This window comes from Cryptotermes secundus, unplaced genomic scaffold, assembly GCF_002891405.2.
Source record: "Cryptotermes secundus unplaced genomic scaffold, Csec_1.0 scaffold70, whole genome shotgun sequence".
In the NCBI taxonomy this organism is placed as follows: domain Eukaryota; kingdom Metazoa; phylum Arthropoda; class Insecta; order Blattodea; family Kalotermitidae; genus Cryptotermes; species Cryptotermes secundus.
Window position 1 is genome coordinate 4,115,778 of NW_019734964.1, and position 23,659 is coordinate 4,139,436.

General features: G+C 41.3%; 1 protein-coding gene across 2 annotated transcripts in view; it reads right to left on the reverse strand.

Moving 5' to 3' along the window:
* Positions 1–22,206, reverse strand: part of LOC111869024 (chloride intracellular channel exc-4) — a 100,191-nt gene extending 77,985 nt beyond the window's left edge. Inside the window, exon 1 of one of the 2 annotated variants that reach the window (XM_023860204.2) lies at positions 21,833–22,206. In XM_023860204.2, the coding sequence (XP_023715972.1) occupies positions 21,833–21,901 (69 nt within the window). In that variant the 5' untranslated portion in view covers positions 21,902–22,206. The remainder of the gene's footprint in view (positions 1–21,832) is intronic. The other variant, XM_023860203.2, reaches the window with a different exon arrangement.
* Between the last annotated feature and the right edge of the window lie 1,453 nt (positions 22,207–23,659).

The following is a 23,659-nucleotide window of genomic DNA, read 5'->3' on the forward strand; positions in this document are numbered from 1 at the left end:
GCAGAATTCTTATACTTTTTCTTCTACCCTGAAGATGGGGGCGATACGTTCCTCCGAAACGTCGGATAACACCACATATACACGGTGCCAAATCCCAGAAGACTGCTTTCTTCATAGTCACCGCCGTGAAAGCCTCAAATCTTACATAGTCATGAGATATTTCCCACCTTTTACGGAGCCCGGATGCTCGTTACAGTATCCGAAAGTGGCTGTGAAAATTACAACAGCCCCAGGGCCCTTCGCGTAAAAACATATTTTTACTTCTTCGAGTAATACAAACACAGAAAAGGCGAACTAAGAAATTCAAAGAAGTATATATATACATCATAGACACATGAACGTACAGACCGTGTTAAATATGTATCAGTTAGTTAGTTGGTTTGCTCAGTTTATTTAGTGCCGCTGTCAGCAGCTCAGACAACACAGCGTCGGGAGTTCAGATGATTACCAAAGGAACCGAACGAAAAGTGGCTGGATAGCCAACCGATTCGGTGACTCATGTTTTCTTAGCTACATAACATTCCGGGAAACGCAAACGATTTCATAAAGATATACTGTTTAAAAAAATGTAAAGCTATCCCTGTTATAGGCCGTGGGGGCCCATAGGGTTGTGAGACTTCGAGGCTCCCACATTTTCTCTAGACAATCGGTTCACAGATGGCGGCAAGGTTGTCAGCAGGAACACACATAGCGACATCGGTCGTACGGAAAAATATCGTACGACCTCCTTTTCACACTAGAGCGACCAAATACATTTCTTTGCTCTCCGACTGTCGTACGGTAGATGTCGCATGTCGTCACGTATGAAAGCTAAGACTACACTTTCTACTACTTGATGCGACATGAACCGTATGAACGTCGTACGACCGATATCGCTGTGTGTGTTAATAGCCTTATGCGCCGGCCGCCCTTTAGCCCCCAGGAAGATTCCTGGTACTCATTTCTGTTAGAGGCTGAGTACACCTCTGGGCCATAGTGCGGCTGGAAGGATTACGTCAATTGAAAAACCCCACCTAATCGGGACTTGAACCCGCATTCTTCCGGCTTGTAGCATTGTGCCTCAACCAACTATGCTACCGCGCGCCCCAAATGAAATACTGTTAATTTAGCCAATTTACTGGTTATTGTGGTGTGGGAACTGCCCACATTCAAGCAAGTGTGACAACGCAAGCGNTCCAAATGAAATACTGTTAATTTAGCCAAATTACTGGTTATTGTATTATTAGTGGACAAACACGACTAATGCTTTTCCTAAACAGAGTTTTTTCACGAATATTGCAACATACGTATCACCACTAACATACATACTGGATTACATGGGTACCATGATAGAGGGGCTTTGCCTGGAAGTCATCACTATTGCTTCAATATGCCCAAGCTCCTGATATTAGTTTAAAACACCAATGGACGAGGAAAAAATTGACTGACATAAAACTGAAAGTCATAACATGTGAACATGCGCGCCAACAGCTTAAAATACCGGAGAGATCATAACGGCAGAGCTGCATGCATCACATATACGAGAACATGGACGCCACACTCGCATTCGGCATTATCAAAATTGTCGANGCCTAGTTCTACCGTTCTTCAATACCAGTTCAGTGTTCGAGCAGTTCACTATTGTTGTTATCCGTCTGTGTATACTGTGCAGCTGCAATAAATCCTATAGGACAGTTCAACTAGTGGCTGTCTCTTCATTCATACGACATCCCACATTGGTGACCCCGACGTGGACACACACGACTAATACTTTTCCTAAACAGAGTTTTTTCACGAATATTGCAACATACGTATCACCACTAACATACACACTGGCTTACATGGGTACCATGATAGAGGGGCTTTGCCTGGAAGTCTTCACTATTACTTCGATATGCGCAAGCTCCTGATATTATAAAACACCAATGGATGAGGAAAAAATTGACTAACATAAAACTGAAAGTCATAACATGTGAACATGCGCGCCAACAGCTTAAAATACCGGAGAGATCATAACGGCAGAGCTGCATGCATCACATATACGAGAGCATGGACGCCACACTCGCATTCGGCATTATCAAAATTGTCGACCTACATCTGAACAAGACACGTCGGATATCATATCACAGAACCGACACAACTTAAGTTTTATCTTTGTCCAGGTTACAAAGTACAAAGCTCGTAACAAGCAAATGCAAAACTCATGAAATATCATTTTAATCACCCATACTTGCTTCCTTACGGCTCGCCTCTACTAATTACACATTTTATACCTTCCACAGTCGTAAGTTACAAAGTAATAACGCCTAGCGGACAGATCTTAATGTCTTATGTGGAACGTTTGCTCGTCCACTACAGACAGTCGGGTCTTTACTGTGCTAGATTTTGACAAAAAATTTAAGTTAAAACTGCGTGATAAAAATGTATATTTGAAATTTCGGAGCTTTATATGAAACCGTGCTCGAACCTTTATAATTCTGTTTTAACCATCAACCAAAAAACTCAAGTATGTGATCTGGAAATGGGGATGGAATCCTGATGGAAAACAAAATATTCTTCTTACTATTTGCAGACAGAACATTTGTATAATAACACTGTTCTGCATTATAGAACAAAACTGACAAAACATATCGGTGTAAAACGTAAAAACGATTAGTTATCCTTGAGCATCATCCACGACGTATGGGGAGAGGAGGTATAACTCCACCATTGACTTCGGCACTAGATGGAAGTGAATAGTAAGCTTCACGCAACTGTCGCTTTACCTCCCGAGCAAGAACCCTCATTACCCATTGCACAGTAGATCGAGTGGGCCCCAGAGTCGATCTGGACGTTATCGAGAAAATATCTTGGCCCCGCAGGGAATCGAACCCCGATTCCTCGGCCGTTCAGGCCGCAGCCTAGCCCAGTCGCTATACTGACTCAGCTATCCCGGCTCCCATCAAAATGGAGTTGCGACACTGATGTCTAAAGACGCGCAGTATTTCTTTCCACAACTTAATGAAGATTCCGATGACTTAATTTTTCAGCAAGATGGGGTGCACCGCCACACTGGTGGTACCAGCAGGTTTGAGATTTCCTAAATGCATCACTGCCTCAATTGTGGACAGGGCGCATGGGACCCTAAAGATCTCCAGACATTACATCCTGCGACTTTTTCTTGTGAGGATATGTCAAAGACCGTGTTTTTGTGCCACCCTTAGCGATTAACATGGATGACCTCAAAAACAAAATAACGGCAGCGGTGACTTCAATGGAAGAAGACACTTTGAGAGGCGTTTGGGATGAATTCACCTATCGTCTCGACGTTGTCCGTGCAGCAGGTGGAGGGCACATAGAGCATTTACAAAAAAGTTAACAAAACTTAATAATTTTTAAACCGTTTGTGACCTTTCCTGTAATTGTAGCACGTTGCCATCGTGAGATATACAGCTCTGAAATTGGGTCCATCATTTTGAAACGCGGTGTATATGTATAGTGCACCCCTCCTTCCTGCTTCGTGGCTCATTCTACAACGATCAGTATCTCAGACTACAGAGCGGCGAATGGCTGGGCGACTGGTGAACATGAATAATTAATTTGGGAGGCTTTGGAAGAAGATGGTGGTTTCCTAACACACATACCGAGGAAAACCACGAAAAACCTGAGTCAGGGCAACCCCTGACCCGGGCGACATTCAAACCGAGCAAACCCATTACGAAAAAAATTGGCGCGAAGTAATTGCTCATATACGATTGACCTTGACTATGTAACCCTGCAAACGAAATCGAATGTTCTGCTGGTTTCCGAACACCGAATAACAATTAAATCAGTATAACCGGTAAATCGATAATTCACGCTTAGGTTCCTTGTGCGCATACCGTTATTTCTATATAAAGGCAAAGTTGTCCCTGTGCTTAACTAATTAAGCACTACGCTATGAAAACGAATGGGGGAGTGCATGTACAGACCCACGTTTTCTTGACCTCGGCACTAGCTCAAGGTGAGTGGTCAGCTTCACGCCCCGGCCGCTTTAACTTGGTGAAAGAGCCAACGGTACCCACTGGATATGAGGCCGTATGGGCCCCAAAGCCGATCTGGATGACATGGAGAAGTAAAAATTCTTGCCACACCCGGGACTCGAACACTGACCCCCTTGTCTTTAGCCCACAGCCAGTCGCTATACCGACTGCGATATCCCGGCTCTATTCCTATATACGTATAACCAATATAATTATAAATAGATCTAACTATAGCTCTACAGTCATTGTTGGACCTTGACCGCTTTTTCAGTTTCTTAATCGCATACACAGTCGATAGGACTCCGTGAATGGGGGATAGGCCCGTCGCAATGCCGCTATCTACCCTGAACAACAAGAGAACAAACGCACGCAGACATCCATGCCTTGAGTGGGATTCAAAACCACGATCTCAGCGTTCGTTCGAGCGAAGACAATTCATGCCTTAGACCCTGATCATTCTAATTCTGCGACACCTTGTCTATTGCGTCAATATTCAATGGTACGAACTAATTCCTCATAAAGCAACTGTTTTTATACCTTGCTTAGTACGACATGCACAAATGCATCAACCTCGTATGTAACGTCATTTTCATTCCTGAATTTCTCTGATATGGACATTGAACGTAATTTAGAAAGTGTGTATTGGGCAAGTAACAGGAAACAGATGAAGATAACTGATTACTGTACTCGTATCTAGGTACAGTAAGGCACAACAATTGATGTAATCTACTATAATTTGGTGAATGGGCCTACCTTTAATATACACTATTAGTGCGGTGTGTATTGTCAGTGAAAAGCGCTGTAATATGTCTTTGATATTACACATTTGGGCAATTCCACGTTAATGTTACGTTAGTCTGTACTTAACTACGTATTTCACTAAAAATGCAACATTTTAACTCGGTTTTTGGTAGATTTTTACGTGACTAACATAAGGCTACTGTGGAAGTGCCCATTTCGGTTACAACGACACTATTTTTAGGCCCCTTTGATGACGTTATAACCAAGTTCTACTGTATACTTGGAGAAGAGTACAAGTCATGAAGCTTCCCCCAAAGCCTCTTAAAATTCTTCACTTAATACCGTAACACTGCATGCAAGTCCCGCATCAAATTTATGAGTCCTGGTATTCCAGTCTGTTTCGCATGCCTTTGCATAGCAAGGGACGAAAAGCACCTTACACTTCATGATTTACACACATTAACATTCAGGTGACAGGCTACGGCTGCCGTCAAACACCAATCTGACAGAACTGTGGGATATTAAAACAGAAGCGGATACAGGCCATGCAGAATGGCATGCCTGAAGCCACTTTTCTATTGGCACAGGTAAAGTATCACGAAACTACACCTAGCTGCGACGCAACTCCTGCGGTAGACTGCGCAGACTATGCGGCGTGAATTGAGAATTAGCAAATAATAAATTGAAAATTAAGTGGAAATAGGCAGTCCTGACCTAATTTAAGGTACTGTCCCAGGCATGCAAGAAAATACGGAGGCAAACCACGGAACCTCGGAATAGCCCGTCTCCGGGACGAGATCTGAACACGGCAACTTCCGAATACACACAGGAGTGGTACCTATTTGATGGCGCCTTTCGGTAACTCCTGTATAATGTCTGGAAACTACTGTACTACGTCGCCGCCGGCGTTCCCTAACACCTCAGGATACGGTACTTCAGGCCTTCCACATACTACAATAACAGGCACTGACAACTTCCTGGTAATGTTTATATGCGTGCATTGCAAGAACACATACTGGGCAGTTCACACCTGTCCGACCGCTAATTCAACTCCGAAACTTGACGAAGGATTTCTACGAAATTTTACATCGGGAATATACACAAAAGCATGTTGCGCAAAATTAATTCCAGTCCGTCTCGACTTAAATGTAATGTGTAACCCAAATCTGAGACCATTTTTCTACCGTTACTTCTCCAACTTAACACACGCACGCCAGTCAAATTCGGACAAATTACGCCATTCGACGGACTTGACAAGGCACAGCGGGAAGCAGTGAAATGGGAGTCAATCGCGTATCTAAGAATAGGAACCCTAAATGAGACATGAAACTGAATCAATGTTAATTTGTATTAAGTGTCAATGGGCGGCGCCATAGCTCAAGCGGTTAGTCGCTGGCTTCCCACCGCGGCGGCCCGGGCCTGGTCAAGTGGGATTTGTGGTGGACAAAGTGGCGCAAGGGCAGGTTTTCTCCGAGTACTTCGGTTTCCCCTGCCAATCTCCATTCCACCAATTGCTCCATAATCACCCTCACCTATCATCTGGGGCTGGTACAATAGGCCAGAAGTGGCCGCAGTACAATGGGGACTCAGTCCCACCCCACTAGCAATAAAATAAGTGTGAATTTGACGAACTGTGCTGAGACCTAACCAGCAACGCAACGACAATCAGCCAAGCGGGACACAAGTGCAGCCGCATCTTCATGTATTCAGGACGAGTGAAAGACAACTGAATGACGGGAAGAAAGCAAACGCATCGCTAGATTCACAATTACTGGGGTTTGGACTTCCACGTCAGTATAACTCCAGCTATGTAAATATCTGACACCAGGCTTTGTCGACGGGAGATAACAGGAAAATGTGCTATAAAAATTGTGACAAAGCATGCACAGACTTGAAACTAAGATATAAAGAGAGGTTAAAATTTTATTCAACAAGTCTAACCAACAAACCAAATCCAAGAAAACACAAACACAGGATTAAATGGAAAATTTGTGAAACCATTTTGCGCCATCTGTGGACACTCGGGACTAAAAACTTGGAGAAACCCACGAAGAATCTGCCACACTGCACTGATCATCTCTGAGCTCGTAACTTCATTGCTGATAAGGGGATACAGATGGGAGAACTGTTCAACCTGGGTTGGCTGATCGGATGACCTCATTGCTGATAAGGGGGATACAGATGGGAGGAATGACCAAACTGTGTTGGCTGATCGGATTGGTTAAGCATGCCATATGGGCCGATTCCTTGTATGTCCTATACTTGTTGCCTTCAATTTCCAAAATCCTTACTTCATCTCGGCCTACACTATGACCCTCTTCATTGGTATGGCTGGCTAATTTTGATTTTTCTAGACCTTCTTTGAAAGTGTGCCTACGTTCTATTAGTAGATGCTTCATAGCAAACGACAANATACAGATGGGAGAACCAAACTGGGTTGGCTGCTCGGATTGGTTAAGCATGCCATGGGCCGATTCCTTTATGTCCTATACTTGTTGCCTTCAATTTCCAAAATCCTTACTTCATCTCGGCCTACACTATGACCCTCTTCATTGGTATGGCTGGCTAATTTTGATTTTTCTAGACCTTCTTTGAAAGTGTGCCTACGTTCTATTAGTAGATGCTTCATAGCAAACGACAACAGAAACAGCTGTCTTGTCGGAGGGTACAAGAAAATAAAGATTACTGGCAGATAGCATTATATGAGGCTCGCCCACGAGATAAAACTTCATCGAAGATACGCCCACCAACACCGCAAATACCAATGGAACAATTCACTCATATTTTCACACTTCCTTGAAAGGAAACATCAAAACGTCGCATCAGTGACGTGAAAGAATGGAATGAGAGCAGTACCTAGCGATGCCTATCTCTTATAATGCCCGACGTTGGATTGCTAATGCTGTAATACATCACCTAATATTCTTTTACAAAGCCATTTACAGTATAAGTCAGTACCTAAATTAATACAACCCAAAGCAATATTTTGCGTAATTTCCTTCATCACGTGTGAAGCTACCCATACACCAATCGTTAGGCTAAAGGCTTCTCGGCAATGACAACACCTCTATGACACAACATAATATGAAGCGTCACAAATATGTTCCTTAGTAGCTCCTTTGAATTTCCCCCCCCCCAAACATTAAACGAATAAATACAGATCTGCACAGCAGGGACAACGCGATTGGCGGCACGGAAGGCGCATAGGGAATAAGAAGTGCCATCGGAAAGCCTGAAGTAAACAGACCACTTGGAGACCTAAGCGTAGATGGGACGATGCCACTAAAACAGGGCTTAAATAAATAAGACGGCGACAGCACACCTGGATTCATATGGTTCAGGCATAGGACCATTGGGTTCCGTAAAATGACGAGTTCTTAGCCTACAAAGAAGGCATCCGTCCCATAGTGTTATAAATTTCTACTAAGTAACCGCAAGACCGCGTCATAGCTCAAGCGGTTGGTCGCTGGCTTCCCACCGCGGCGGCTCGGGTTCGATCCCGGGTCTGGTCAAGTGAGATTTGTGGTGGACAAAGTGGCGCTGGGGCAGGTTTTCTCCGAGTACTTCGGTTTTCCTTCCCAATTTTCATTTCACAAATTGCTCCACAATCACCCTCACATATCATCTGGGGCTGGTACAATAGGCCAGAAGTGGCCGCAGTACAAGGGACTTAGTCCATCCCCACTAGAAAAAAAAAAGACAATTCCTTCACTAATACATAATGCATAATTAGACACCCAAAGCTAGAAAACGTGGGCTAGTAGTGACCATCACTATTCGACATTAACCGTAATAATGATAAAAAGAAACGTACATACTTTAACGAAAAATGTACGTGTGTTTTACCTTCTGAAAGCAAATTTCCTATCTAGTCGTTACAATCTGAAAGCAAATATCCTATCTAATCGTTACAAAACTATCACGCTCTTGCTGATGACGACGATACAGATGTGATGATGCGGAAGACGGAATTCAAACTGAAGCAGACTTAAGAACTACGAGAAAGTCACTGAAATGCATCAGTATGGCTTTTCATTAAGAAAGTCTTCGTGCATTTCGCTATACAATTTCTAAATGCAAATTTCTAAATGCATCGATGATCTAAGACTGGCCGTTGTGTACACCNGAGTCTTCGTGCATTTCGCTATAATTTCTAAATGCATCGATGATCTAAGACTGGCCGTTGTGTACACCTGCGAACCTTCTCCTTTAACAGTGACGTAGAAACACGTATTTCCGCTTATCGGTTTTTCATTTCTCCTACCAGAAGCAACGTGAAATATTACAAACATAATTGTCATTCAAATTAGGAATACGTTACTTTCTTGCCTGAATCATTTATAACCATCACAGTAAGACAAAACATTTTAATAATAATGCAACAGAAGAAAATCTTAATCAATAAACAATTAATACAGCTACTTGTTAGCGGAGTCCATACTATCTCTATAAATACGCCACGACTCATAACGCACCAAGACCAAAACCATGTAATAACACAGCACACGAAACATATGCCAAGAAAACGATCGCAAGGAATTCTGTAGAGAAACAGGATTTCGCTTATGTGAACTAGATTTAACAGAGTCCTGATCTAGTTCACTATAGGACTTTCGCCATCTGATGATGTATTGCGTTAAAACATTTTAACGCATTATCGAAAACGCACATTTCAATGTTAAAAGTACCGTATCAGCTTCAGAGATCATTTTTTTTAAGATACAACTGATGACAGTATATTTAGGTCCCCACTAATCTTATAACAAAACAAACTCCGTGATTTTCGTCCGCAAGCGAACTATACCGACCGAGCGATCGCCGTTTGTCGGCGAAGTTAGTGCCAACTTTTGCGGACAGAGGGTGTCGCGTGGTCAGCGCAACGAATCCCAACGGCCGTTAATTTCGGTTTTCTAGACCGGAGCTGCTATTTCCTTGAAACAGCTCCTCAATTATCATCACGGGGCTAAGTGTACTCCGTTCCAGACCCAGAAAAAAATTCGTAGAGCCGAGAATCAAACTCTGACCACTAGGCCACATAGGCGGTCCCACTAATCTTGTACATAACAAAACAGTGAACTGCCAACTACTCCACTCCATATGCATACAGCCAACCAAGTTCGCGATTTTGTGACAGTAAAGACGAACACTGACTCATCAGGACGTATGCAAACGGACACGAAATATTCCTAAATTAAGGCGTATCTATGAATCCACAAAAGGTTAAAAGAACAATTCACAGGAAAAACATAACATCCAGAAACCTATCCAGAATCGGCTCTGGGGTCCACCCAGCCTTATATCTAATGGGTTAAAGGGGCTCAATCCCGTAGGGTAAAGCGGAAGGATGTGAAGCTGACCCGTCACCTCCATCTTGGGCGCAGGTTAAGAATAATGGAGGTATACCTACACTGCCCCATGTTTTCAGGGCGTGGTGATTATCTGAGTACAGGATATCTTTACCTTTGCCCAGAAACCTGCCACGGAAAGATTTAATCATTATGTATCATCTAACATACCATTAGTGGTCCCAGTGCCCACATCATCCTATCCTAGTAGGCACCTCTTTGTGAAGGACCGAACGCAACAGGTGAAATTCACTAACCCGGAAATATAATAAACGCTTTAAAGTGCGCTGATGCAAAATTTCCGGTCTTCACAACGCAAAGAGGTAGCAACAAAAGCTAACCGTTTTATTGGATGGACGAACCCAGGGTTGGACAAAACTGCTGTTCGTAAGAAAATATTAATATTCCCACCAACTTATTTTAATTGCGACGATGTAAGCAGCTCCAAAATTATGTATCACGGCCTTATACTTCTTGATACTCCTGTTGCATATCTAACTGAATTTTATACAAAGAAACACACGCAACCCTTAAACCAACAACAGAATTTCTAAAACGTGTACAGTAGGGTTTTAATAATTAGAATCAAGTCACAATCTCTACTAGCCTTAACCCTTTATTACACGAGAGGATGGCAGACGGGGTGCCACAGTTATAACGCTTTCGACAGTTACAAAGAACCCAAACAACTCATGGGAACTGGAGAAGAAATGGAAATGTTGTGATCCATTAAGCTCATCCCCGCAAACGTCCTTCTTTCACTTGAGCAGCTGACAGTCTGAGATGCTGCTAGATAAATTACCTGCCTTTGATAAAAATGTTCATTATAGTGTTTACAAAAGCCCGCTACCGGACCCTATCCTGAGTCAGATAAATTCTTTACACACTTTCACACCTTACTTCTTTAATATCCACTTTAATATTATCCTCCCATCTAATATATCGGCCTCTCAACTGTTCTCCTTTCACGTGTTCCAGCTAAAATTCTGTACTTAATTCTCATCTGCCACAATCCTACTATATGCTCCCATCTCATATTCCTTCTTGATCTTATAGTGCTAATATTTGGCAAACAATACAAAACAACAACAAATATAATTATAGGTTTAAATGCGTTAATCTTTAGGTTTCGGATGGGAAAATAAAATATAGGAAGGTTTTTAAATAAAAAATAACAAGGATGCAATGACAGGTAAGGTAAAGGGGTAAAGTTATCCCTGTGCTTAACTAATTAAGCACTATGCCATGAAGGCGTATGGAGGAGTTGATGCATAGACCCACGTTTTCTTGACCTCGGCGCTAGTTGGAGGTGAGTAGTCAGCTTCACGCCCGGCCGCTTTACCCCCGGTAACCACTGGATAGGAGGCTGGGTGGGCCTCGACGACATGGAGAACTGAAAATTCTTTCCTCACCGGGACTCGAACCCCGACTCCTTGGTCGTCCAGCCTGTAGCCGGTAGCTACACCGACTGCGCTGTAGTGATAATCTAATTTTAACCTCATGAAAAGTTTTGTTCATGTCGTTTCACGAATATTTTAATCGAAGGCATAAGTACATAACTCCACCATTATATTCGATTCCTTGGGTGTTTGTGCAACCCTGTTCTAATGAAAACCCATACCGCCGAGTTTAGTAAAGTAATTTCGAACCGCAGAAGTAACTGGAGTGGCCAAGTCATGACCAATTTAATTACATCCCTTCCATCACATTTGGCGATATCTAGGACTTATTCAAACTGGTTTACTCGTCCAAAAGAATGACATGTTATATTAAATAAGACACCCCTACTAGAAACCATTCACTTATAGTCTGTCGTCTGATAAGTTTGTACAAAACCAATTTCTGTTTGCTGCTCGGAAAGCCAGCAGGGGCCAGTGGCCTAAGGCGGTACCTATTCCTGTCAGCTACCAAGATAATCGGCGAAGTAGAGCGGATCTCCTCTGTGACACTGTCACTTGCATTTTCTTCTCCATCCTTTTTGTACAACAGTTCTGATGACAGGAACAAAAGCCTCAAGCCGAGTCGAGAAACATCACGCTTCACACGTCGTAACTACATGAAATGACAAATCACCGCTTAAGAAAGCTGAACCATAAACCACCTCAAGGTTTCTGTTATACGTATGTAGTTAGTCCCCCACATCCCTACAAGGCAAAACACTGGTTCTAGCTTCTGGGATATAACGCTGAGCAATCCGGTGAAAGTCAAACAGACGCTTCGGAGGAACATATCACTTCCATCTTCACGGTTGAAGATTCAACCAAGCAGGAAACCAGCAAGCAGACAACAGAACTTTTCCACAACCACCGGTATGACAACCTCAAATCCTACAAGACCTAACTTCTATACATTTCAACCTAATAAACTAAACCATATTGAAAAATTTAAAACCCATACCTTCAATGCGTAATCATATTTCAATTAATGTATACTGTTACTTCAAGAGGACCAGTCAATCTATGGCTCTACAGGCCTTGTAGACCTTGGCCGCTTCTTCAGGTTCTTAAGCCTATACACAGTCGGTAGGACTCCTTGGACGGGGGATCAGCCCGTCGCAAGGTCGATATCTTCACAGAGAACAATAAACGCACACACAGAGATCCATGTCTCGAGTGGGATTCGGACCCAAGATCCCAGTGTTCGAGCGGGCGAAGACAGTTCATGCCTCAGACCGCACGACCACTGCGATCGGCGAGCGGACCAGTCTACTTCATGTAAACTAAACGTAACTGATCCACCAACACATAATTGGTTCTATACAGAACCATCCTCCTGTCATACCAGAAAATCATATCCTACTCTGCTGAATATCTCAAAACACGAACCAGAAGTAACAGGCCTACAAGATAAAGGATTTGTCTCCATGAGATCCATAACCTTTATGTGATTCTCACGCACCGATTTTTACATCTAAAAGCTGCCCAGGTCTTTGAGCACAGTCTCAGAAACCAACAGCAACATACGAATCCCTATTTCATTACAAAGATCCTGTTTGGGATCTACTAGATTCTGTTTATAGTAAAGGTAAAGTTGTCCCTGTGCTTAACTAATTAAGCACTACGCGATGAAGGCGTATGGGGAAGTGGATGTATAGATCCATATCTTCTTGATCTCGGCACTTGTTGGAGGTGAGTGGTCAGCTTCACGCCCAGGCCGCTTTACCCCCGGGAAAGCCCCCCCCCGATGCAAATTGCACAGGAGGTTGGGTGGACCCCAGAGCCGGTCTGAACGTTTGGAGAGTGAAAATTCTTTACCCTACCGGGGCTTGGATTCCGAACCCTCGGTTTACCAGCCCATAGCCAGTCGCTATACCGACTACGCTATATGAGTAATGCAAAACTCAAATATCAAAATTGGCTATTAAAATACTGGAAGTCCGGAACAAATTCCTATACTGGCACATAAATTACCGTTCTTTACATGCTACTGTACACAAAACCTTAGAGTTAAACTGGGTTACAGAGAATCACTTTATGTAAAACGAGTTCCCTCACGTAATGTAAGAAATAGTGCTTCCGGGTTCAGCTACAAACCAGAGGTAAAAAGAAAGCCTAATAAACTGTGTAATAAAATACGTGATTTTTAAACATAATCTGTTGAAAGAGAAAAACAAACAATTACAGGTTTCTCGCTTCATTTTCACCTACCGAACTACCGAACGGTAGCTTATAGTCACATCCTGTCATGACACTCCGCCTAGTGTGGCCCTGGTCTTTCAACGACTGTGGTTCCCTCCGTGAAGACACGGCTCAGTCAGCAACCAGTGGCGTGTGATGCGATTCAAGTAGTACATAAAAACTAGAATGGAAAGTATCAATATTGGCATTTCTTTGTGATTTTGCATGCCTCGTCGACCGTCCTGTTCACTCAATGTAGATAATCAAGTGCTGCAAAGTCAAACGAAACTGTAGGACCACGCCACAGAACCGTTGCTGAACCAGACATAGAATATTTCTTACTTAGAAATCACTGAACTACGCCGAAAGTTTCAAAGAGTAGATGTAAGATAGAGTTGTCCCTGTGTTCAAGTAATTAAGCACTACGCAATGAAGGCGTATGGGGGGTGGATGTGTAGATCCACATTTTCTTGACCTCGGCACTTGCTGGAGGTGAGCAGCTATACGTATTAAGTCTACCAACTTTATATACAGGTAAAGTACAAGCTTCCACACGGAATCCACTTGCCTCCCACGTCAGTGTCAAAATACGGAGCACCCAAAACTTTAAAGAACTTAAATTAAGAAATTACACTTCACTCTGGAGTTCAAAGTAGAGCTCATAAACGCCTACTTTTCCACTGCATAGGTTTCTAGCCCTACGGTTGCTGTTTTCTCTCTATATGGCTCTATAGCCCTTTGAATCTTTGCTGTTTTCTTTTTCAGTTTCTTAATCCTATACACATTCGGTATGACTCCTTTGACAGGGGATCAGCCCGTCGCAAGGCCACTACTTAACAGAGAACAACACAAACACCGAATAATCGCAAATAGACATCCATGCCTTGAGTGGGGTTCGAACCCTACGATCCCAGTGTTCGAGAGGGCGGAGACAGTTCATGTCTTAGACCGCGCGGACACTGCGATCGGCTCCTGCTGTTGCTATCATTATAAATATTGCGTACTTTATTTTTTGTGACGAACTTCATAACGTCCAGACCGGCTCTGGGGCACACTCGACTTCCTACACAATGGGTACCACGGGCTCTTTCCCAGCGGTAAAGCGACTGGAGCATGAAGCTGACCCCTCACGGCAATCTAGTAATTAAGCCCCGGGATAACTTGACACATTACCTAAGTTCAGACTCTATGTACATTAAATTTGTAGAAAATAAATACGAATCCTAGATTCTGGCAAACTCCGGTCGCCAGTCATTCTGCTCGAGAGAATGCCGCCCACATTTAGGGCGAGGGCACGCCAAGGAAACTGGCAACTGCAACACAACCGCAGTTTCCGAGAACTGTTATCAGCCTGAGTGGAACACACGTTACTGAATGAAGCAGCGCAAATTGAGGAAACTGCGGTTGCGTTGCGGTTGCCAGTTTCCTTTGTTTGCCCTCGTCCTTCTTGGACACGATGTTGGGTGGACATTACTGCGGTTCGGAATTGGTGGCGACGAAAAAAATACGGATTTTATGCTTCCTCGTTGGTTATTTACTCTTTATGTTCTGGTCTTGGATGATTACGTGTGATTGTGGACGATACTGCCGACGTTTCGATGGTGGCATGTACTTCCGAAACGTTGCTAACATCGTCCACAAAAGCACGATGCAACAACCCAACAACAGAATGAATATTAAAAAAAAAAATCATGTCCCTGCTGAGAATCTAACCGTTGTCAAGCAGGCAGTAGCAAGTCACTTTAAGAGTTACTCTGTAGATAGTGATGAAAAGAAGATGCATGAAACAGAAAAATAAATCGAACTTCAGGTGCATATTTTTACGAAGCTACTGCGCAAGTCGGCTCAAGCGGTAACATTTCTTATCCGAATTCAGGGGATACTCAGTTCAAATCTCGGTCAGGACATCGATTAGCATGACTGACGTCTTCGTGGCCTTCCTCGGTCCCTCCAGCCAAAAGCCTAGATACTACATTTAACTGGGTTATGACCGGGTCCTTCCTCATCCTTTCTAATTCACTCTTCTGTCCTCCAGGCAAATACCGAGTTACTACCTTAAATTAGGTCACAATCTCTTCTTTCCAAATCATTATTCACCATCATCAAATCATTAGAAGATCTGCAGCCACTGACGTGTCGGTGAAAAAACTGCACGTGTCTACCATGGTCACAGCACAATAATTTATAGTTAAAGAATGTAAAACTATTCATAGTGGGAGGCCTATATGTATAGTGTGGTAGTCATGGCAGAAATGTGCGTAAAAGTTCTCAAAGTTCTGACTCGTTTCGTATTTAACAAAAACGCCTTGAGAAATACTAACAAAATAACAAACTAACCAACAGTTTCGCCTTCAGCAGTCAAAAACATATTGTTGTCAAGGTGCGTGCGCAGAAAGCAAGAAATGTGAAAAGAAAACTATATAATGGGCTTCATAATTTGTACTCTGCGCCAAGCATTATTATGGTAATAAAATCATGAATGAGTTGGGAAAGTGGGGACATTAGGCACGTGAAGAGATGAGAAATACATGCAGAATTTTGGTGCGAACACGTAAAAGAGACCAACTTGGGTAACCTTGCTGTAGATAGGCAGATATTAAAACAGATTCTACACAAATATGGCAGCTGCGTGTTGATTCATCTGTTACATGACAGTGACAAGTGGCGGGTTCTGTAAACACGGTAAAGATCCTTCGGGTTCCGTACAAGACGACAAATTTCCAGAGCAGCTGAGCGGCTGTTAGCTTCTCAAGAAGGACTCTCCTCCATGCAGTCAACGTGTGTGGATTTTCAAAAGATGACCACAAAACTCGGCACTGGATGCTCCCCGAGCCAGTTATATGCATATGAATACATTAATGGCAAAATTAAATATTTCTCTTCTCCCCTCCCAAAACGATAAGACCTGATTCTGTCATTCCTACGAGACTCATAATTCAGCACTTCTACAAGCAGACGAGAGGAGACGCAAAGCTGTAGAGATATTAAAGTGATTAAATCTTCTGGGTTGCAACGCCCAATAATTCGGTACAAGTTCCCCTACGTTTCGGCAGAACGTATAGTCTCCATCTTCAGGGTGCAAGCAGGCCTATGACTACCGCCTGCTTAGTGCCAGTTTCTTGTTAGACATACTATTCGGTCCTGAAATGAATGCGGTATGTCCCTCCGAAACGTCAGTGTACATCTCCCGAACTACAAGGCGTTACAACTCAGAAGACCGTACTCTTCTCAGTCACAGCTTTGAAGATCCTCAAAGCCAACGTGCGGCGACTTTATTCACTTATTACTTCGAGTTGGACAGACTGCCGGTTTCGCTGCACGCCACTGAGGCTCCAGTCACCTATCAGTAGGAACGTATGTGATGTGTAAGGTGTTTTCTACAACTGTAATGTGGGTCAGCGGGACGGCGCCCTCCGGGTCTCGGCCAGCCATTCAAATGATCCCCCTCTCATACAGAATTGGACAATGATCGTAAAAAATTGAGAAACCTGGCACTGGAGATAGTCTTCAAGGTCTTCCGCTTCTATTCCGTCCCTTACACCTTCAAGGTCTTCTACTGCTACTCCGTCCCATACACCTACACATTTCATGTGTACCCTGTCACACCATAAACAGACTGCGCTAAACGAGCACAAGGGCACGTACTAAATAATGAGAGCGTAGGTGTGGGTTGAGAGGGGATGAGGGTTGCTACAGAATTAGTACAATGACCTCTTGCCCCCTCCCTCCCACAAGAAAGTATGCTACACAATATTGGCTAACATGTATAACAAGCTCATGGTACACACTGTCAGTCCTCGAAAATATGGGACTTCTTGGGAACCTAACAGTCGTTCAGCTGGGCGTGAAATTCCCCGCCTTTTAAAGAACACGAAGGCTCATTACCCTGCTCACAACAGCAAGCCGGTGATCCTTATCCAAAGTCACATTTACCTAATTCATATACTTAAGATCTTATTTTAATATCATCCTCTCACTGTACAGTCTTGCAGTGGGTCTCTTCCTTTAGGATTTTACGATCAAACTTTTGTGTATACTTCTCATCCCTTCTATGCATGCTACATATTTTAAAGCTCCTCAGGATGCAGTCTTCTTCAGTCTACTGTTGCCTCCTTCCTCTTAGGTCCAAATATTCCCTTCTTGATCGTGTTCCCAATACCTTCAATTTATACAGCCATCAGATTACTTGTACAACAGGACAGGTCTACTAAACAAAAGGCTGTGCTTTATACCTGCTCCATATTGCCCACATTTTTATGTTGACATGCTAACAGTTTGTGGACATCATTTCCGGTAGTTCATTCATTCAGCTATCATTAAATGGAAATACAAACTGAAGCTTGTTTTACACATTACTTTTGCAGCACCAACAAAGTTACTGCCAATGATTTCTTCCTTTCATACATATTAGGTTACAAATTTCACCCTGCACTTATGGACACAATCTTCTGCCATTACCTTACTGTCGACATATAAATGAAAAATAGGCATGGGAATTTAGAAAGCCCCTGTGTCCAATATTCATTTACATCACCACCACTTCAGAACTGAGGTAATGTAAACAGGGCTCAAGAAGGTATCTGAACCTGGGAAAGATAACATAACAAGACAACACAAATGATTATAAACACAATACATACACCACAATCTATCTCCTATACTTAATGGTGTAACAGTGAATACATAAAGATGTATGAAACAACCAAGATGCGTAGCAGGCAAGGGACATCAGAAAAATATTGCTTTGAATACCTCAAGGGAAGAGACCACTTTGGAGCCCTAGGCATAAACAAGATGGTAATATTAAAATTAATCTTTTAAAGGCATGGAGTATGAAGGTGTCGAGATACCTTGTAGAATATAAAATGCAAATGAGTATAATACCACATTGCAGCATCCTGTTGCACATCACTTATTATTCAAGTCACTGATTCAACTGTCTTTATAGAACTTATTTGTAAGTTTCTTCACATTACATGTTATTAACAATAAATAATACACACAAAACTCAACAGGATGAACTATTCATTGGATGAACAAGCACATAGATGGCACCACATATCAAATATGGAAACTACAACATGGACACGCTGCAATTTTCATCAACAATTTTAAACACTTGATGATGATGACAAGTGTTAGTCCAAACATGCAATGTGATGTGAAGAAACTTTTAAAAAAGTTTTGGAGGGGTGTGTTGCATGTGAGATGGTTGAATCTGTGACCTGAACAGCAAATGAGAATACTTGTCAAACAATTTTTGAAGTGAAAGAATTTTAACCCTTAAATCACAGGTGTGGAGACAGACTGGTGACTGCCCCAGATGGCTTCCCCCTTGCCACCCAAAATTTCTCGCACCTGATACATTATGCTTGTTCATACATCTTTCATTATCTTGCTCACTTTACTGTCAGTCACTGATCAAATAATTAAGATAATAATGATGATGATGATGATGATGGTCATATTACCCTAGTCTCCATAACAGTCACAGTTTTAACAATACTATAAATGTTAAACACAAACTGCTTCATGTAATTAGTGGAATGGGCAGAAATGCAATTTAATTACTGCATGAAAAAACAAGTTCTGGGAAGAATTAATAGATTATTTTCCTTGAACTACATGTCGAATATTTCGTACAACACAGCACTCAATAGTTCTTCTACTGCTGTGTGTGTATTCACTGCCACAAGACTGTTCACCAAGCCATTGCCTAGGAATGTTACGGGGAGATAGACAGCAAGGTAACCTCATAAGCCTCCTTTTATTTTTAAAAAATAGGAAAAGCAGGCTAAAATGCATTCTGTCATCATGAGAGTAACAGAAAATAATTTTATACAAATATGAAACCATAAATGAAAGAAAATGTGCAGCCTATCCTAATATGACATTAGAATGTAAAGCTCCTCTGCAGCTTCCCGTGAAACCAAATCAATTTTTTAAAAGTGAGAGCTGGTAAGTTAAATATCTTGAATAGAAATTTCCATTTAACAAGTCTATAAGCTGTAATTCTTAGTACACTTTGCAGGTAAGATAGACATATGATTGTGTTTGTGTGCCGGTCCTAGTCTACTAACTTGAACTGAAAGATTTCCACAAAACCTAGCACAAACAGCATGACATTAGAGACACCTCTCACGTGTATTTCTCAATTTATTCCCATCAGAAAGATCAACATGATGGCCATGTGAACTTCTGAGGCTAGAGTAATATGCACTACTTCACGTATGGCCTTTAAAATTTTGTATGGCAACAGATGTTCCAAACATATACAACATTTAACTGTACTCTTCTGTAACATGAAAAATTATATGACAACTGCATAAAGTTTGTACTTGGATTTGTCTTTATATCATATGGAGATACCACCTATAAATACTGTATGCATCATTCTTTTATAAGTTTACAGTTACAAAACAGCAATGATGAAAATATATGATGACATACATGTAGTTATAATTTGTACCAGCAGAAGAAATGCACAGAAATGGAGAATTAAATTGTGTTGTTACTGGCCTAAATTAAACATATGAAGGAAAACAGATGTCTTTATTTCCAGAAATTGTTTATAAGCTGGCAACAAGCATATTTAATATGTTCAACAATGAAACACATTTTAAGCCTGCATTAAATTTGGAATGTAGTTCTAAGTGTGATAACTTTCTGTCAAATTTACGTTATATTCAATCTTTACTTCCACATTTAAACCTTTTCAAGAAAGAAAACCACTGAAGTACTCAATTGAACACGAAATAACCCCACATCCCTTCCCTCAAACAAAGAATGTGGCCCACAGCTCAAAACTCGCTGTGCTAACAGGCACTGGAGGTCACAAAATGGATCTGTATTTTCATCCTTTGCCAAGTTTAACACAGCAAATAGTACAAAATGAATGTCACTTACCCTGCTCAATGTACCAACACAACATATGAAACGACATTTAAATTAACTTGGCTATTAGCATCAACATATAGTGAATGTAATGACATTATAAAGGATTAATGAGTCCAGCAGAATAGAAAAGGTACTACAATTATGACAAAAAAGCTGTAGAACATGAATGTAATGTTGAATTTCATTAAGTCAATGAAAGTGCCCGCAACATTTCAGAGGCACAGCTATCACAAGAGAATGGGATTCAAACCTACAAACCACTTCATAAAATCCAGTCTTCTGGAAAATTCAATATTTTTCTATTACTGAATGAGCAGACACATTCAGGTGAGACTACTTCTACTGCAATGCTTGGTTAGAGAATATAAAATGGAAGTAGTACCACTATACCAATAACAGAAACAAAAATGGACCATGTCGCTATGAATATGACCCAGAATTCAAAATTTCAGACTACCCTTAATGTTATTAATTCTGAAAGATTTATGAAAGATTCAACTTACATAATGACTTATGAATTCACACTAATTATGGTACTGGCTTCTAACGACAGAGGCTCTTGTTCATTTCCAAGTGACTTCATGTGTGATTTGTAGTGGATAATGTGGCACTAGTGGTATTTCTCGCAGTTTTTTCATTCTGCCCATGTTACTCATCATTTCATGACTACTTCCACACTCATTATTCCTATCTCTTGAGACATGTGATACTACTGATCACCCAGCACATTAGCATATACTGTCTCTACATTAGGACTTCATTTCTGGCCCCCCACTTGGCTGGTTACAACATGCATCCAATTTTCTATTTATCAAAGTAACTGCTGACAATCTGCTATGATCTGATGCTTTTCCCCTGTATCCAAACTCCCGTGACAGCCAGCCAACATTTCAGTTTTTGGTCACAAAAAATGAGACCTGGTACAAACGGAATTAGTTCGTTATTTTCTGTTCTAATATCATCAGCACTGGTACTGATCACCCATCGAATCTGTAAACGCCAAGCCTTCTGAAAATGCAATTGGAATAACGACCATACACTGTCAATTTCACGAAAGTGCACAAAAGAAAAACATCGTACAAAACGCTTGCAGATTTATCACTAGTAAGACGACTGTTCCTCATTTTTTAACCAACATTTTCTTGGACTTCCGGAGAACAAACTATCTGCTCAGCCATTTTACGCGCCCAGCCGTTGGTGTAACAACGTAGAGTAACGCCCATGCAACTCATCAGTATCTTCTGACACGTACCTTTATTATAAGCTCGATCTCCGGCACATCTCCTCCGTTTGTTCCATTCTGAATTGATTCGTCTGCCATGCTGTATTAGATACTTTCTATTTCACCACAATTTATACACTATCAGAACCACACTCTCTTAGCCTGCCTGACCCACTCCGGCAAGAAATTTGAGGCAATGTTGGAAGACTACACAGACTACACTATGCGCAATACGCTATGCGCAACACGACCAAAGACTATAAAACAAAGATATTTCGAACACAATTTGCCGGCACAATTTTCTTACATGTTTTTCACACAGTAGCTGCTTGTCTTTAATATGTGAAATGCAATGCACAATATAAGGTACAAAAAAACGATCATACATACAAATTTACGATTACATGTACCAATTTTTAAAATTAGTCATTTTGGATATGTTGTTAACGTAACGATAGGAACTTCCGGCTAAATTTGGTTAACAGGGTCACCACAATAACATCCTTATATACAAATGTCCCTGTATTCAAAACAGAGAGGCGGGAGGAATTACCAAGTGATTTATGGTATTTTAACAATGCCGTCGCTATTTGCAGTATATAGCGACGAATGGCGGTATGATTTATGAATTGGAAAGGATCTGAACCAAAGACGTTGTGGCCTAATTGAAGTCCTATTTGCGTGGAGGGACCGCTAAAACCACAACAATTCTAGTCAAAATAGCCAGCATCCTTTCAAAGATTCAAACCAAGCATTTGCTGAATAAAAGTACCCAGAGTTTCACTGTTAAACCCACTAAATTCGGAGGATTAAAATCTTTCCCATGAAAAAAAAATAGGAATACAACCATTTTAAACTCACAAACAAAAACAACATTAAAAATTATTGTTCCTTTGGAATTAATCTTTATTCTACACGAGACATGCTGCATAATTAATATTATCTGTGTAATATAGTTGACACAGACCAACAATTTACAGACATTCTGAACCTTGTTTTATTTGTGTTTTCTAATGCCTCCTCTAGTTCCTTTGCATTTCAGATCTTTTAGTTTCTTCAGTGTTTGATTTTGCATTTGTATATGAAATTTCACTTTACCCCATCAATTTATACAATAGAATTCTCTGTGATAACTTATTTATGCCTCTGTGAAAGGTTTCTTATTTGTGCACCTTCTGTCTTAGCTTAAGTTTGGTAACAGCTTTTTTTTTTTGCTGGTATTTAATATCTTGATGAGTTTGACTTGGTTCTGTTACAACCTCCATAACTGAAGATATACATTTAGTTTCTTCTATTACTTTATCAGAGAACAAAACTTTTGCTGTCTCAAATATGTCTGATTCTCTATGTACTACACAATCCAATACAGGCAATATTAATTTTACCACTCCAGTTACTAGATTTACAATTTGATTTGCCATTCCCTCTTCTGAATTACATTCATGCAACACTTTATCCACTAAACATTGTGCCATTTTCATTTTAATATTCTTCTCACAGTCACTTTCCTCATCTGAAATCTGCAGTGTCTTATACCTGCTCCATCACTCCATTCACAATAACCTTTGACTGTTCTGAAATTCTTGCTAGCACTTCAGGTAATTTATCAGTTTCTTTATTCAAACTAACTCTCCACCATCCTTAGATAATATCATATGAGTCTTGCAGGCTCAGAACCTGTTCTGGAGTTGTGCATGTAATATCTGGATTCCACTCTACCGAATACATACCCATGCAGTACAGATTTTCATCCGAGAAAGATGGTACATCTTACGAGATGTACATTAACCAGTGTACTGACATTTTGTTTTATCATTAATTCCTTAACATCTGTTTTAGAAATTGATGGATCAGATG